The 14995-nt window shown below is 37.1% G+C and overlaps 1 protein-coding gene across 1 annotated transcript in view; it reads left to right on the top strand.

The window, feature by feature from the left end:
• The first annotated feature begins 7936 nt into the window (after window positions 1–7936).
• Window positions 7937–14995, top strand: part of LOC124285111 (protein dissatisfaction-like) — an 85536-nt gene continuing 78477 nt past the window's right edge. Inside the window, exon 1 of the mRNA XM_046721265.1 lies at window positions 7937–8035. Within this exon, the coding sequence (XP_046577221.1) occupies window positions 8008–8035 (28 nt within the window). The 5' untranslated portion in view covers window positions 7937–8007. The remainder of the gene's footprint in view (window positions 8036–14995) is intronic.

Below are 14995 nucleotides of genomic sequence, written 5' to 3'. Positions count from 1 at the left end.
TAGTCACGATATGGCTGAAATATTGCCGATGTGACTATAAATTTTAACTCACTCACTCACTCACCCACTATGAACCTTTGGAGATGGACGTCACTCACGATGAACCAGTTCATGAGAGTAGACGCGCGTTCCTCCCGCTCAAGATCCCCAGTTGTGTCGTAATCAGCAGCTCCGATACTTGCTACTAGGGGTGGGCGATAATACCGGTTAACCGGTATATTGCAATACGAATTTCACAATACGATATATTGCGGTACACATTTCGCGAACTGGTTCATCCGATACGATCGGTAATTTTCGTGATGTAGCCAAAGCTACTAGAAACATCTTTATTTCCTTTATATTATTATACATTAATAGTTTTGAGAATGTTTAAACCTTTTAAACCATATAAATAAATAAAATAGATTAGTACTCGTTGTAAGGATAAATAAACCAAAATTTTCCCCGAGTCCCAAACTTTAGAGCGAAGTCTTCAATTTGGAAACATTTTCGATTGATCTCTTGTACAATCACATCTGAGTCCTGGCAGTGGCCAGTGGCATTGTTTCAAAAGAAAAGAAGCGGTAATTTAAAAACCGTAACCCATGTGTACACTTTCACAATATGTTGCAATAGTACATATTGCAATACGCCAACACATATCAAAATACATGTATATCGCAATACGAAATGTCGGCAATACCCAACCCTACTTGCTACCATTCCTTCTCACCTCCTGGGAATGAGGCCACTGAAGGTTCTTCGGCATTGGTGAGGCGTTCTCTACAGTTCTGTTCCACTAAATACTCCCCTCCAGGCTGTAACCAAGGTGTCCAAGGTTTGGAACATGATACAGAGAATTAAAGGTAAAGGTACTAGATCTGGCATACACCATCTTAAAACTGGAAATGATTTTTTATCGATAATTCAAATATTGCTAATGAACTTGATGAAACCTTGGCCAAACACTCTTCTCGTCTAATTATGTCTCAATATTAATTTTAATTCCGATAACAGGGAAAATAATGAATTCTTTTCAATTCATGAACTCCATACTACTCAACATTATCAACTCCTCGAACATTTACCAGAATCATGTTTAGAAACCTTGTTAAATATATTTGATATTATAAGATATTTGGTTCACATTAACAGCTCTGGAACATTTAGCAATCATAAAATAGTTCATTGACAATATTAATATGCAATGGTAACATTAAGATTGACAACAGCAATACAGTCGAACCCCGTTTATTCGGACCCCGAACGTCCGGAAACCCCGCCTTCCGGGCGATTATTAGGTGAAACGAAACTTGCCTTTAGTAATTGTACTTGCTTAGCCGGACCCCGCGCTTCCGGACCCGAACGGAGAAGTTTCAAACCATTCCCGTAGATTTCCATTTTAAAATGATCCAGTTATCCGGACGGAATACACGTCAGTATTGATTACCGGACGACTAATTGTATTGATTTGATTAAGTACCCATCAAAACACTAGGGACGCATGCATACATTATTAACATAAATATTTAACATTTTTTAGTTAGCATGATGCACATAAAAGCAATGTACGTAGTAAAAAAAGAAAACGTGTGAGGAGTAAAATGTTATTACGAATTCGGATGCTGCATGGTACAAAAGATTTGGAAGTTCTGTTGTTTTTGTCAAGATGGATTTTGAAGCGTCGGCCGGAAGGAAGTAGTTCAAACTGATTAGGTTAAAAATGGGACGTATCAGCCTGAATTGCAAATGCTTTCTTTTCAACCCAGGACTCGTATACGGTAGTCAAATTATGGAGGGGCATTTTACAAAAAAAATACTCAGTTGATTTGATTTTGTTTTTCAGCTTCAGGGAGGAGATTACCATACCATGCCTGTAGGCAAAATGTGATAATACTTTGGATATAAGTTTGATCAAATAGATTTAACATGACTTGGTCAACATTTAAAAAACGCAACTTGCGGAAGAGATATAGCCTTTGATGATCTTTACTGTATAAGGCGTGAGTATTGGCTCTCCAAGAGAAGAGAGTTTATTGTCAAGTACAGTTCCAAGATATTTGTACTCCTCTGCAGCATGCACTTCCTCTCCGTCGATAACCATTTCCTTTGTTTTGGTGACATTTCATACACGATAGTTGTCTTTTCTAACAATGTTATTTCTGTAATCTAGCTCAGAGCTGTTGAGGAGTCCTGTTAATGCGGCATCGTCTGCAAACTTGAATATGAAGGAATTGTCATTTGTATAGAGGGTAAACAGGACGGGAGACAGTACAGATCCTTGAGGTGCACCAGTATTCGTGAGTGTTAATTCAGAAGAGGAAGAATTCACTAGAACACCTTGTAACCGTTGTACAAGTAAGGACTCCATGCAACATATAAGAGTGCTGTTCACTTCCATAGTAAGCAGTTTTTGCATCATTAGGTGGGGTTGTATCGTGTTGAACGCCGATGAGAAGTCGGCAAACAGAATTCTCACATACGACTTTGGTGTATCCAGGTGAGTATATACAGTAGGTAGGAGAGAAAGCAGAGCGTCGTCTACACCACGTCCAGCTCTGTAGGCGAACTGTAGAGGATCCATGAGATGTCTAGTTTCTTGTAAGTGGAATTTCAGGATAATGCATTTAAAGCATTTCATTACTATGGGCGTTACAGCCACGGGCCGATAGGCATTTAATCTTGACGGTTTCAAATTCTGGTAAATTCCCTTACATCTAGTAAAGTCCCTTCATCATGGCGTGATGCCATTGTAGTACCCATACCGAAATATGGACGTGATCATACCGATCCGTCAAATTATAGACCCATTTCATTGACTAGCTGCGTTTGTAAAAGTATGGAACGCATGGTCAACAATAGACCGACAAGGTACTTGGAAGCCAATAATTTAATCACAAATATTCAGTGTGGATTTCGGAAAACTCGAAGTACTGTTGATAATTTAGTCCGTTCAGAGTCATTTGTTAAAATGCAATTAAAAATAACCAGCATGCAGTGTCTATCTTTTTCGATTTAGAAAAAGTATATTACACTACATGGAAATATTACACTACATTGGATTTCGCGTTTGCCTCACTTCATATCCAACTTTAACTGACAGACAATTTCATGTACGCGTGTCTGATCATTATCGTCAGGATCAGGGTGTCTTACAAGGCAGTCTTTTGTCTGTCACATTATTTAGCATAAAGATTAACAGTTAAGCTAAATTTTAACCGATTCAATTGATGGATGGCTTTTTGTGGATGATTTTGGTATTTATTGTCGCGTAAAAATATGAACACTATTGAAAGGCAACTGCAACTTTGTTTAAATAAATCCACAAATGGTCTTTGGAAAATGGTTTTAAATTTTCCAAATCGAAACAAACTGTGTCCATTTTTGTAGAAAATATTGACATCATAAAGACCCGCAATTACTTTTAGACGACACTCCTATTAAAGGTGTTAAAGAAGCCAACTTCCTCCGTATAATGTTTGATCAGCATTTGACCTTTCGATCCCACATTAAATATTTAAAAGATACTAAAAGACTGTTTCTAATTCAAGGTACTAAGGGGGTCAGAAAACCCTCCTCCAACTTTGCAGAGCACTTGTGCGCTCCAAGCTGGATTACGGTTCCATTATCTTTGGTGGAGCCTGTAAAAGTAATTCAAAATTATTAGATCAGTAGATACTATTCACCACCAAGACCTATGGCTTTGCCTTGGTGGTTTACGAACTTCTCCAATTACTAGTATGCACGTGGGGATTGATGAACCCTCACTAAAACAGCGCCTCCTCAAATCATCCTTATGGATTATGTAACAAAATCATTTTCAAACAAATTTAATCCAGCATTTGACTCTCTTCGGGAACCTTTACGAAAGGAAACCTTGTTTTGCCCCGCCCCTTGGAATACGAATACAGACATATCTTTCTGCTGCAAAAATAAAACTTGAAAACATAGCTTTAACCCAGCTTTTGTCTTCTCATCCATGGCAGTATGTAAAACCATAAGTGAACCTGACACTAACGCAACTAAAGAAATCAGAAACAAATCGATTACTTTATCAACAGGAATATAATAATAATGTATAATAAACACTTACAAATCTATATTTACAGATGGTTCTACGGATGGGGACATTGTTGCCTGCGCTACCATCATTGGATCCAAAACTATCTCATCCAGACAACTGTTTCATTTTCACAGCAGAAGCTAATGTCATTTTAACAGCTCTAACCTAAATCATCAAACAGTCAAACCATACGCAATTCACAATATTTTCTGATTCTGTTTCGTGCTTTCAGGCTATTGAAAATATTTCATATTCACATCCACTTTTACTTGAATTTGTTGAATTATATGATGGTCTTGCAACTAGCCAATGCGACATCGTTTTGGCTGTTGGTAACCCAGCCATGTTGGAATTATTGGTAACATAATGGCTGATGCTGCAGCTACAAATCTGTGACACCACTTCTTATTCATCATCATCATCATTTTTGTCGTATAGACTGCCTTGAGGCCAACAGTACATGTGCGCCACATAAAGTGAGTGAGTGAGTTAAGATTTAAAGTTACATCGGCAATATTTCAGCCATATCGTGACTAAAACTAGTTCTAAATTTATAATACATACATATAGTATATAAAACCATGTCAACGAAGGACAGTAAAACAACTAGATTATCACAGATTGAGTTAAAACTAGCTAGCATATATCTTTAAATGTAGAAAATTAATTCTGGATAATAAAATGTAAAATTGGGCTATAGATCGCCAACACCTGAAGGCGCCACATAAAGATCTTATCAAAGAGATTATTTGTTTCGATCCAAATACAAACACTTTTTTAAGAAAGATACAAAGTCTTAAGAGTCTATTCTTATCACTTGTTCTCATCAATTCAATAAACATTTGAAACATTTCTTATTCCGTACTGTGGCTATAATGAGTGAGTGAGTGAGTTAGTTTTACGCCACGCTCCGCAATATACCAGATATATGGCGGCGGTCTGTAAATAATCGAGTCTGGACCAGACAATCCAGGGATCAACAACCTGAGTATCGCTTTTCTCAACTGGGATACGATGACAAGTGTCAACCAAGGAAGCAAGCCTTACCACCAGTCCCGTTAGTCACCTCTTATTACAAGCATGGGTTACTGAAGATCAATTTTAACCCAGATGTTCACGGATCTAATGATTATAAACCGCTCATTAGATGTTATATCTGTGATGTAATGCAACAGAGTGGGACACCCAAGTAGGTATACATAAACTCCATGAAATTAAACCAACTATCGGTTACACCTACTTGGGTTGTCAGTCCAAATTTGAGGAAGCCATTTTATGGCGATGTCGTATTGGTCATTCGAGATATACCCATGACTATTTATTGAAGGGGAGGATGCTCCGTTTTTATCCCTTGTGATGAAAGATCACGGTCAGGCGTGTTCTTCTCGACTCTATTGATTTTTCCATTACAAGAGATAATTATTTCACAGCTATATCCATGACGGATCTTTATATATAGTTAATTTGCATTTAATTATAGATTTCTTAAAACAAATAGAGTTAATTACAAAATTTTAATTGATTGTTCTGTAAATAGATCTGTTATTATAGACTCGGTAGATTAAATTATCAACTAAGATTGTCAGTGGCTGTATCCTCAAAGGGGGGTTAAAGTATTGTAACGTTATTATCCTCCAGAGAGGGAAAATAAGATAATGTCTTATAGTAAATTTAAGGCTACCAGGCTTTTAATTGTAGAATGTATCTCAATTTAATTCGTGGCTGGCTTTGTATGTAATCGCCAATGGCAGAGGGGATGGTGTAAATCCAGCTAGAGTCCATGCAGGTAGCAAACGTACTGTAGTCCCTACGGTCTCTAGTATGGTGATCTATCTTCAGTTGTTGGTGATAGCCCTTTTGTATATTGTATTGTTTATAGTCATATATTTTTATGGTTATGTACTAGTTTTAAGAGACATTCTGTGATAGTCTAGTACTTTAATGGTCTTTCATTGACAGGTATTTATTGTACACAAGTTGACTTTTTTAGAGAGAGTTTTTGCAGTCACGATATGGCTGAAATATTACCGATGTGACTTTAAATGTTAACTCACTCACTCATCCCAGCGTTCATCCATGTATAGTTTGAATATCAAAAAAAATGTTATCGGTTCGTGCTGAATTTGCACAAGGCTTTTATGTTAATACGAAGTGGATATTGGTGAATATCAATGGGCAAATTTGACATATCTAATATACGTTAAATACAGATTTGTTAATTTATTAGAATGACACATAAAGGGCAATATTGAATTATATCTACCTACATACCACTTCATAGGGTTTTATCGCGTAGTATGTGAAGCAAACACATTGTTCATTTAAGAGAAACTCTAGAAGGATAGCTGTTTCATGCTTGATATCAAACTCGCAAATATATAAGTACCAACGAAATGCTATTATGGTCACGATTCAACTAAACCTACACAGGTTTAAATCAATGATAAACCTGGATGGCCCAAATAACGACGCTTCGTTATTATATGAAGAATTAGATAGGGTAATTATCTTTGGAGAGTGACCATATTGTGGTTAAATTTAAGTTTATTTTATTTAAAAGAAATCAAATTATGTGACAAAATATAGAATATTACCTCAATAGTCAGGTTTCATCCTTGAATGTGATATTTGCCTGAGAATTCGAAATTTAGTGAATTTCACGATCATTCTTATTTGTATCCTTAAACTATTGTAATATAACAGATATGTCTCGCCACGAACAGCTGCCCCCAAAAAACTGATGCGGCGTGAAGCAACTTTCACTCACTCACTCCAAAATGTTCGAAAATTATTTTGGTTTTGAATCTCACTTAACAACGTGTATGCAACCGATAAGATATTTACACATGCCGGCGCATTCACGAACACCAGCATTCAATTTACACTGTACGATACATCAATTTCATATATTATTCAAAACAAAATATTTTTTCAGTGAAAAGGTTTCTTGTGGATGTGGGAAGGGCTTTGTCCCTTATATTTTTCAAAGGGCAATCATTGTTAGAAGGTAATATCAAAATTCGGGATCTGGTTCGGAGAAACTGTGATGGTTTTCATATCACAATAATGTAATGCATAGACTGTTTCTTTATTTTAAAGTGAAAGTACTTGTGAGTAACACTAATAATGCGATCGATATCTTAATGTTAACACACAGAAGGACTAGCGTAACTGTTCAATACCGTTATGCCTTCTTGCTCTTTCTCCAGAAACAATCCTAGGTTTATACATCATACTGGATATTGGTGTACTCAAGCACCTCCGCTGGCATGATCAAAGCCCCGAGAGGCCAAGTTACCCTTCACAACTCCCACTTCGACATGTGATCAATAATCAACATAATGACATTCATACTCAAGAAGACATCGTCAAGAATCGATACGTTGTGTTTTCTTGCATGTTCAGATTTTAATTCTGTTTTAACAGTTTGGAACCTCAACATTATGAACAGTTTAATCAGTGAGAAGTTAGTGTTTTTGCTGATCCTGTTGTAGTGATGGGGCTCATCGCGCTAACCTTTCTGACAATAATTAAAAGAGAGCAATTTGGCTAACAAGACAAAGAAGCGACTCAAGACATCAATACATTAAATACCATTTTTCGTTTTTCGGGGAGTCTTGTTCCCGATGGCAAAATACCACCCCATTGTATAAAAAGATGAAAATTGATAATCCGGCGACACTTGAATAACCAGGCAAAGCATTTAATGGCGTGACCTTTCTTAAAAGTTATATTTGCCTGTGCATAACACGGTATTGATCTACGATAATCAATATATCTAGACGCACATTTCATCGGTGTTCATGGGATGTTCCCACACCTGGCTCGTTCTCAACAATTTAAAGCCAGGAGGATTGAAATAAGCGATGTCTCTGTTGTCCTTTCACATTTTCACCGTCATCACGCACGCGCAGTATCCCTGGATAGTCACGCCTCGATCTTGACTGGCATAACTTTCTAACATGTCCTCTACACGGCCACCAACTAAAAGTGAGTAAAACTCTGGCATTTAACTAATAAGTATTTTTCACTGTAAATAGATTTTTACCTCTTTGAAGTTGTTTCACGAAAAAAGAATCTTTCATTTTGTTCTATTTTATATAAAGAAAGAAAATATACAGAAACACTTTCAGAACAGTTAACGTCATCTGATGTTTAAATATATTGTTTTTTAATTGTTAGTTACGTTCAAATTTAGAAATGTCAGTGGCCAACCAGTATATAATCTGCGGGTCTGTTGGGAAATGTGCGGTTTGGGGCATAACTTTGCATTCCGAGGAATGTCCTTTTGTAGACATGCTCGGTATGCGGCGTGTCCTTAAGAACTGTTTTGCTGCTATTTATGGAAAAGGGTGGATATCTTGAAATGAAGACGGAAACAACTTCTTTATAAAAAAAAACATGTTGATTTTTCTTTCACATAATGGATAAATATTTCGAAGCAGCGACTAAACCTTTAGGATAAAGTCAGTGTTTAATAATTATTGCTGATCTGATTTTTACAAGAAATTAGACTAACTGAAATGATTTAAACTTGTTTACATAATAAATTCAGTTTGGTAGAGTTTTCATTTTTTGTTAATTTGATGACGATATCTTAAAAGCAGCTGAACCAGAGTAAACCTACCTGTTACCCTCAGAAGAAAAGTAATTTTATTTCCACCCTACAGTTTTATTTTTGTCCTGTGAATATATATGTTTGTCGTAATTTGGGATTAAAACTCGGCGACAGTCGCGAACAACGAAGGACAACCTGAGTATCAGATTTAAGAGGTTCCCTAGGTCCTCAGTGTGATGATCTCTAACTTCTGTTGCTGGTGATTTAATGCTCGTTTACATATTGTATTGTTATGTATAGTCATATCGCTTTATGGACACAAAACACATATTTTCTTATTTCATTATCACATGTTTTTAAATTCTAAATGTATTATAATTAAGCGTAAAAATTAAGTATATGGCAGAAATGCCACCTATACATTTTAACTCGCTCACTCCGTATCACTTGATAGTGAATATATGTGGATAGCTTTCATGTACAATCAGAGTTCGAGATGAGTATATAAGTGTACCTTAATGCGATAATATCCACAGGGCTTAATGAAATTGTCGGAACTATATTTAGTCACATGTGAATCCTTATTGCATATAATGATAGCATATCTGTTCCATGTTGTTATCCAGACAGTATGCTTAGTGCTAAAATATTCAAGCGAAAATCCCTTCTATTTGTATTGATGAAAACATGAATGCTTTCCTTGACGGAAATGTGACAATGACCTACCATCAAGACTTTGATTTACTGTCTTGTGAACGACAAAAGCAACAATCAACACATCAAGCATTTAAAACGATTGATGATTTTCCTGCGAGGTTCCTGGAAGAATTTATGCTGTTAATAAAGGTAAATGCGTCCGTGTTTGGGGTGTTTCTCTCATGTGCCCTCAATTACTTGGTTCGTTAGACAATCGACTGTTCAGGTCAGAAAGGCAGGCTTCAGTACATGCTCCGCACTGCTATGAGGGCCCTACACAGATCAGAGGGTACTGTTAAGAATGCCATTACAACTTCACTTTGACCAAACAAACCTAAATGCCACTAAAGGAGAAAGCTTCTGTGTATTTTGATGGACAAAGAGGACACTAACTTGTATTGTTGCGCTCGCTCAATAAGTCCTCATACTGTAGTTAAGTTGGTTTTAAAACATCCTTGCCTCTCACAGGCATTGTTTCCTCCCATTCCGGTCGATGGAACATCTTTAAACATAAAAGCGCTTTTAGAAAGATGAATACACGATGATGAAACGTCATTGGAATAATGTCTTCTGACGTAGACGCGTGATGTGTCTCCAAAACTGTGTCTGAGTTGTTTTATCAAAGATGACAGGTAGCTGGTTAGGTGAGACGAATACATAACTGTTGATATGGGTCAAAATTACAAAACCAACCTCGCTAACTATGAAGTTAAGAGTTGAAACCATATCTAACTCACAAAACAGTGCCTGCTGTTACAAGTGAATAACCTTATTTTCTCGTCGTTTCATCATAAACCCATCGATCCATCCATTAATCCAACCATTCCTTGATAACTGAATCTCATATCAATATCTACGTTTGTATAAAATTGATATTTGTTCCCACAGATGGCTTATTGATTGTTTATATCACATATTTGAAAGATGTTCAAAACAAAATAACAAACACACTTTGATTAATAGTTGTTTATAGGTATAACTTATATCGTAAGCAATTTGGAATATGGTTTTATCAGGGATATTTATGATATTCCATGAGTTATGTAAATTGAATATCTCTCTAAATAATGACACGGCTGTAAATAGAAAGAAAATCAACGCAGCTTGACCATTGTCATCATGGCCATCATAGAGTCATTAGCTGCCTATAGTCACAGTTAGACAATGGCCGGTAAATTTGGTATGAAGGACTTCCCAGTAAAGATAGTCTGACATGGTCTGAACTTAGACAATGCTTTTAACAATGGTATGGTCCAACGTCCATTCAAGTCATCAAAAATGCCCTGATTGACAGAAAACAAACAGAACGTGGGGTATTATCGTTCTTTTCTTCAATCTGTGCGAACAGAATGCAGGAGGAGCGACATACTCCAGCAAATTATGTTCAACCTTCCCCGAACAATGCTTTCCCACATCCCGTTCCCTCACACGGCCATCCCCTACCCTTCCCATCCCACCATCTCCCACCCCGCCTCCAGTGTATTATGCTCGGGGGCGTCCCGCCAGGCAGACATTTGAACCAAATAGACCTGCAGAGAGGTGCGCCAGGCCGACTTGCCGGGGTCCTTTGAAGTAATTAACGCCAACTAGCAATGTTTTGACAGTACGGGGGTCGTCTCAGCTCATGACGAGTTCACCATTTTAGTGAGTTCTAACTCATGGTTTAATTAACGAGTTCACCACTTTAGTGAGTTCTAGCTCATGGTTAAATTAACGAGTTCACCACCTACTGAATTTACAGTTGTGAACAGTTCTTCACACAGAGTTTAAATAGAGGAATTATATATTTAGCAAACCATTCGCAATCATGGCTCACGCACAGGTAGATCTTAAGTTCATTCCGGCCAACCGTGGAGGAAGAATATTAGTTCATCAAGGATACATGTTCAAGAGCAATAAGAAGAGACATTCCTGGCAGTCGTGGGAATGTTTATTGAAGACCTGTCCTGCAAGACTGTCAACAGTAAACGACATCTTGACCAAACAAGGAGCAGGTCATAACCATGAAATGTATAAAAAGTGCTTAAAATAAATGTATGTAAAGTATGTTATGAAAAGTGCTTAAAATAAATGTGAGTGAGTTAATATTTAACGTCACATCGGCAATATCTCAGCCATATCGTGACGAGAACATTTTACATTGAAATGGAATATGAGTATATGATAAAACCTGTCATTGAAGGACAGTAAAACAACTAGAATATCACAATTAGATTTAAAACTGGTGTGGAAGGTTAAAACTAATAGCACTATTAGGACAATAGAAGATAAAAACAGGCTATAGATCGCCAACAACTGAAGGTAGATCACCATACTAGGAACCATGGGGACTTACAGTACCTTTGCTACCTGCATGGATAAAATAAATGTATGTAATGCATATAAATTGTTCAATGTGTGTAAAAAATGTCTGAAAAGTGCTAGTATTTGATTAATTGTATGAATAAATAAACGAATGTACGATCATCTTGCCAGCCGTAAATAACATTTTTTACATGTCCCCCAGATTTAACACACACACACACACCACACACACCACACACACCACACACACACCCTCACTGCCATTGTTTCGCTAATCCTTTTTAAATTGGCAAAGGCTAAATGTTGCGCCAGGCCGACCTGCTGGAAGGGGCTGAAATGGGCAAATAAACTGGGTTGTCGGTCTGGCGGTACCTCCCCATTTTCCTCGCACACACCCATACAAGTGTGTCCACTGTGGATTATATCATCTCAGTCCCCGGGAGTGTCGCCTCAATCCCCCAACCCCGTCATTTGTTTTCCTGCACCACTAAGTGCTTTCTTTGTCAATATGTTCAATTTCATGCCCCTTTTCTGTATGCGCTGAGTTGTAGCATACACCTATTTGTGTATGTACCGTTGTATTTCTAACGTGTACTCCTGTCCGTCGCATATCAATATGTACTAGCTTTCAGATACATGTACATTGATTTGATCGTCATTTCTCTGATATTTGAAGTATGAATGTGTGTACCTGAGAGCAGCTTATAATGTCTTTTTGTGATCAGTATATTAATTATGTGCTCTTGAATTTAAATATGATGTTATTGATATATCAAATTATGATTCTCATGGCCCTGATGCGACGAACTGGTATTTTGTATTAAATGACGTGAATATATCAATTGAATTATGTGAGGATACAGGAAGGGAGAATGATAACGTTTTTTGTAACAGAGTGAGAGAGGCATCGAGAGAGTGTGAGGGAGAAAGAGTGAAAGAGAGACGGTGAGAAAGAGAGAGGAGTATAGAAGGTAGAGAGAGAACGTTTTGAAACAGATTGAAAAAGAGACGCGAGAGAGAAAGAGAGAGGCTGTTTCTTATCGTTAGGACGATAGAAAATGACGATCCATTCCATGTCGATATGAATGCTGCTTTGTACTTTCTGTTTCTGAAACACATGTCATCGTACAGCTTTTCCAGTTGAAAATATTCATCTATAGTTGTTATTTGTACCTAATTTACCTTGATTTATTGTGTTTTTCGTACTGTAAATATTTCGTTTAGAAAACTAGGTCCTACGACAATGTTTGACCCAAAGTGTCATATATATATCACAAAGCATATCCAAATACTGATGACTGTGTAATTAATGTCATCACAAATAAAATGAAAGAAATTTGTCACATCAGCTTCCGGATTGTATCGCCTGTATGATTATTTGCCAATTTTAAAACAAGTCCCAACTGATTATAGCATTTTATGTTTATCCCTATAATTTAGATAATATATGTTGAAATTGTATTGCTACCTCATTCACAATGTGCATAAGGACGTGGGTCAGGTCCTTCTTTACAGAAAGGGCGTATATCGTAGGCAGTTTGGAATATGGTTTTATCAGGGATATTTATGATATTCCATGAGTTATGTAAATTGAATATCTCTCTAAATAACTAAATAACTGTAACTAGAAAAAAAATCAACGCAGCTTGACCATTGTCATCATGGCCATCATAGAGTCATTAGCTGCCTATAATCACAGTAAGACAATGGCCGGTTGGCCACAGAAGCATCTCATTGTGGATGCGGGATACTGCAGGTTGACCAGACAACTGTCAAATGCGACACGTGACAGTCTGATCAGGATTCGACCCTTAAGGGATAAATACAGAATGCTCTGTGGTAGTCGAGACTTGACCCTGAGACAGCGGCTAGGCAGGTTGGAAGACCATCGCCTCCCAAAATGCAGCCTAGTCATTGTTATAACGCCAAGTACTTACACATATTGAATCATGAATAAGGTGTTGTGGACCTACTGATCCTCTTCTGTATTCAAAGAAACAGTTATCTCTCTAAACAGCCCGGGATACTTAACATTAAAAACAAAATTTGCAAGGGCGGTTGGTTAGCCTAGTTGTAAAAGCGTCTGCTCGTCACGCCGAAGGCCCCAGGTTCGATTCCCCACATGACAACAATGTATTTGGCACATTCCTAGTGTTCCCCGCCGTAGTATTGCTGAAAACGGCGTAAACCCAATTTATTCACTTACACAATAACCTTTACATTAAGCCTATGAACACACAGTCTTCTTAAGCTAAATCAGTATATTGTTTAACGCTGGGATTGTCCACGTGGTAGTGTGCATTGTGTCTATTACTGCAATTCTTCACATTTAATATTATCTGATTATAAGGTAGGATAACATATAGGCGGGGAGTCACTTGTAGTTCACACTTAGTGCGAATTCATTTAAAATCGTCACAAGGTTTCCATTCACAAACAATTCAAAGTAAAGTCCTATTTCATACTAGCGTGATGTAGACTTTACATAGTTGTATATGACAAACACATTGCGGAATCAGACGTTTCATGAAATGACTAAAGCGTTTTAGTCATGCAACATTCCGATCAGGATAGCCTGTGGATAAATGAAACCTTACTGCTTTACTTATAATTTGATTCATCTTCTTAACATTCTTCTGTAATTCTGCGGTAACTGAATTTAAGTGTATTTTTCATTTATATATATTTATATATTTGGAATATGTTATAGTTTACTTATATAGTAAGTACATATTGATTACATATCATCCCTACACAGAGTACCTGTGTGATATACACTAGCAAGAAGTAATTAGTGAAATACATTTTGTATATTGAATTAGTTATAGAGTATCCGTTGTGGAATATAATATATTTGCATGCATCTTTACGTTTAAAAAAGCAGGTGTTGTCATAAGAAGTGTCTTAACGTTTTGGTGTTCTTACTTTGCATGTGTTTTTATACAATATTATTCTGCGTAAATTATTTCATGTACATTGTTCAGCTATCATGCCAAAACTAGCACGCTGAACCTCTATAGGGACATCAGACCACTATTGTAGACACAATGCCATCTGATTCAATGCGAGGGTTCTGTGGCGCAGTGGTGTAGTTGTGTTGCCACCTTGCTCATTCAAGCTCATGTTTAATGGTGGAGGATCCGCCTATCTGCAGCCATTGTAGTCTAGTTCTGCGTGAATGTGTACATATGATGGACGGCGTTGTAAAACCGATATCCGTGATTAACCGTTTTTGAAGGGTTTCTGCCAGCCTTTTGTTTGGCATATTAAAAGAAAAGTTATAAATATTATAGATATCATACTTTTATTGTTGTTCTTTTTCATATAGTAAGACAGTCCCTCCTGGATTCCTCGGCAATTTTTAAGAAATCCGCTGTAACTTTCAGAACATT

Source organism: Haliotis rubra, unplaced genomic scaffold (assembly GCF_003918875.1).
Source record: "Haliotis rubra isolate DU_JTF1 unplaced genomic scaffold, ASM391887v1 Scf352, whole genome shotgun sequence".
Classification (NCBI taxonomy): Eukaryota; Metazoa; Mollusca; class Gastropoda; order Lepetellida; family Haliotidae; genus Haliotis; species Haliotis rubra.
Note: the sequence above shows the minus strand (reverse complement) of the source record. Positions and strands in the feature narration are given on the sequence as shown.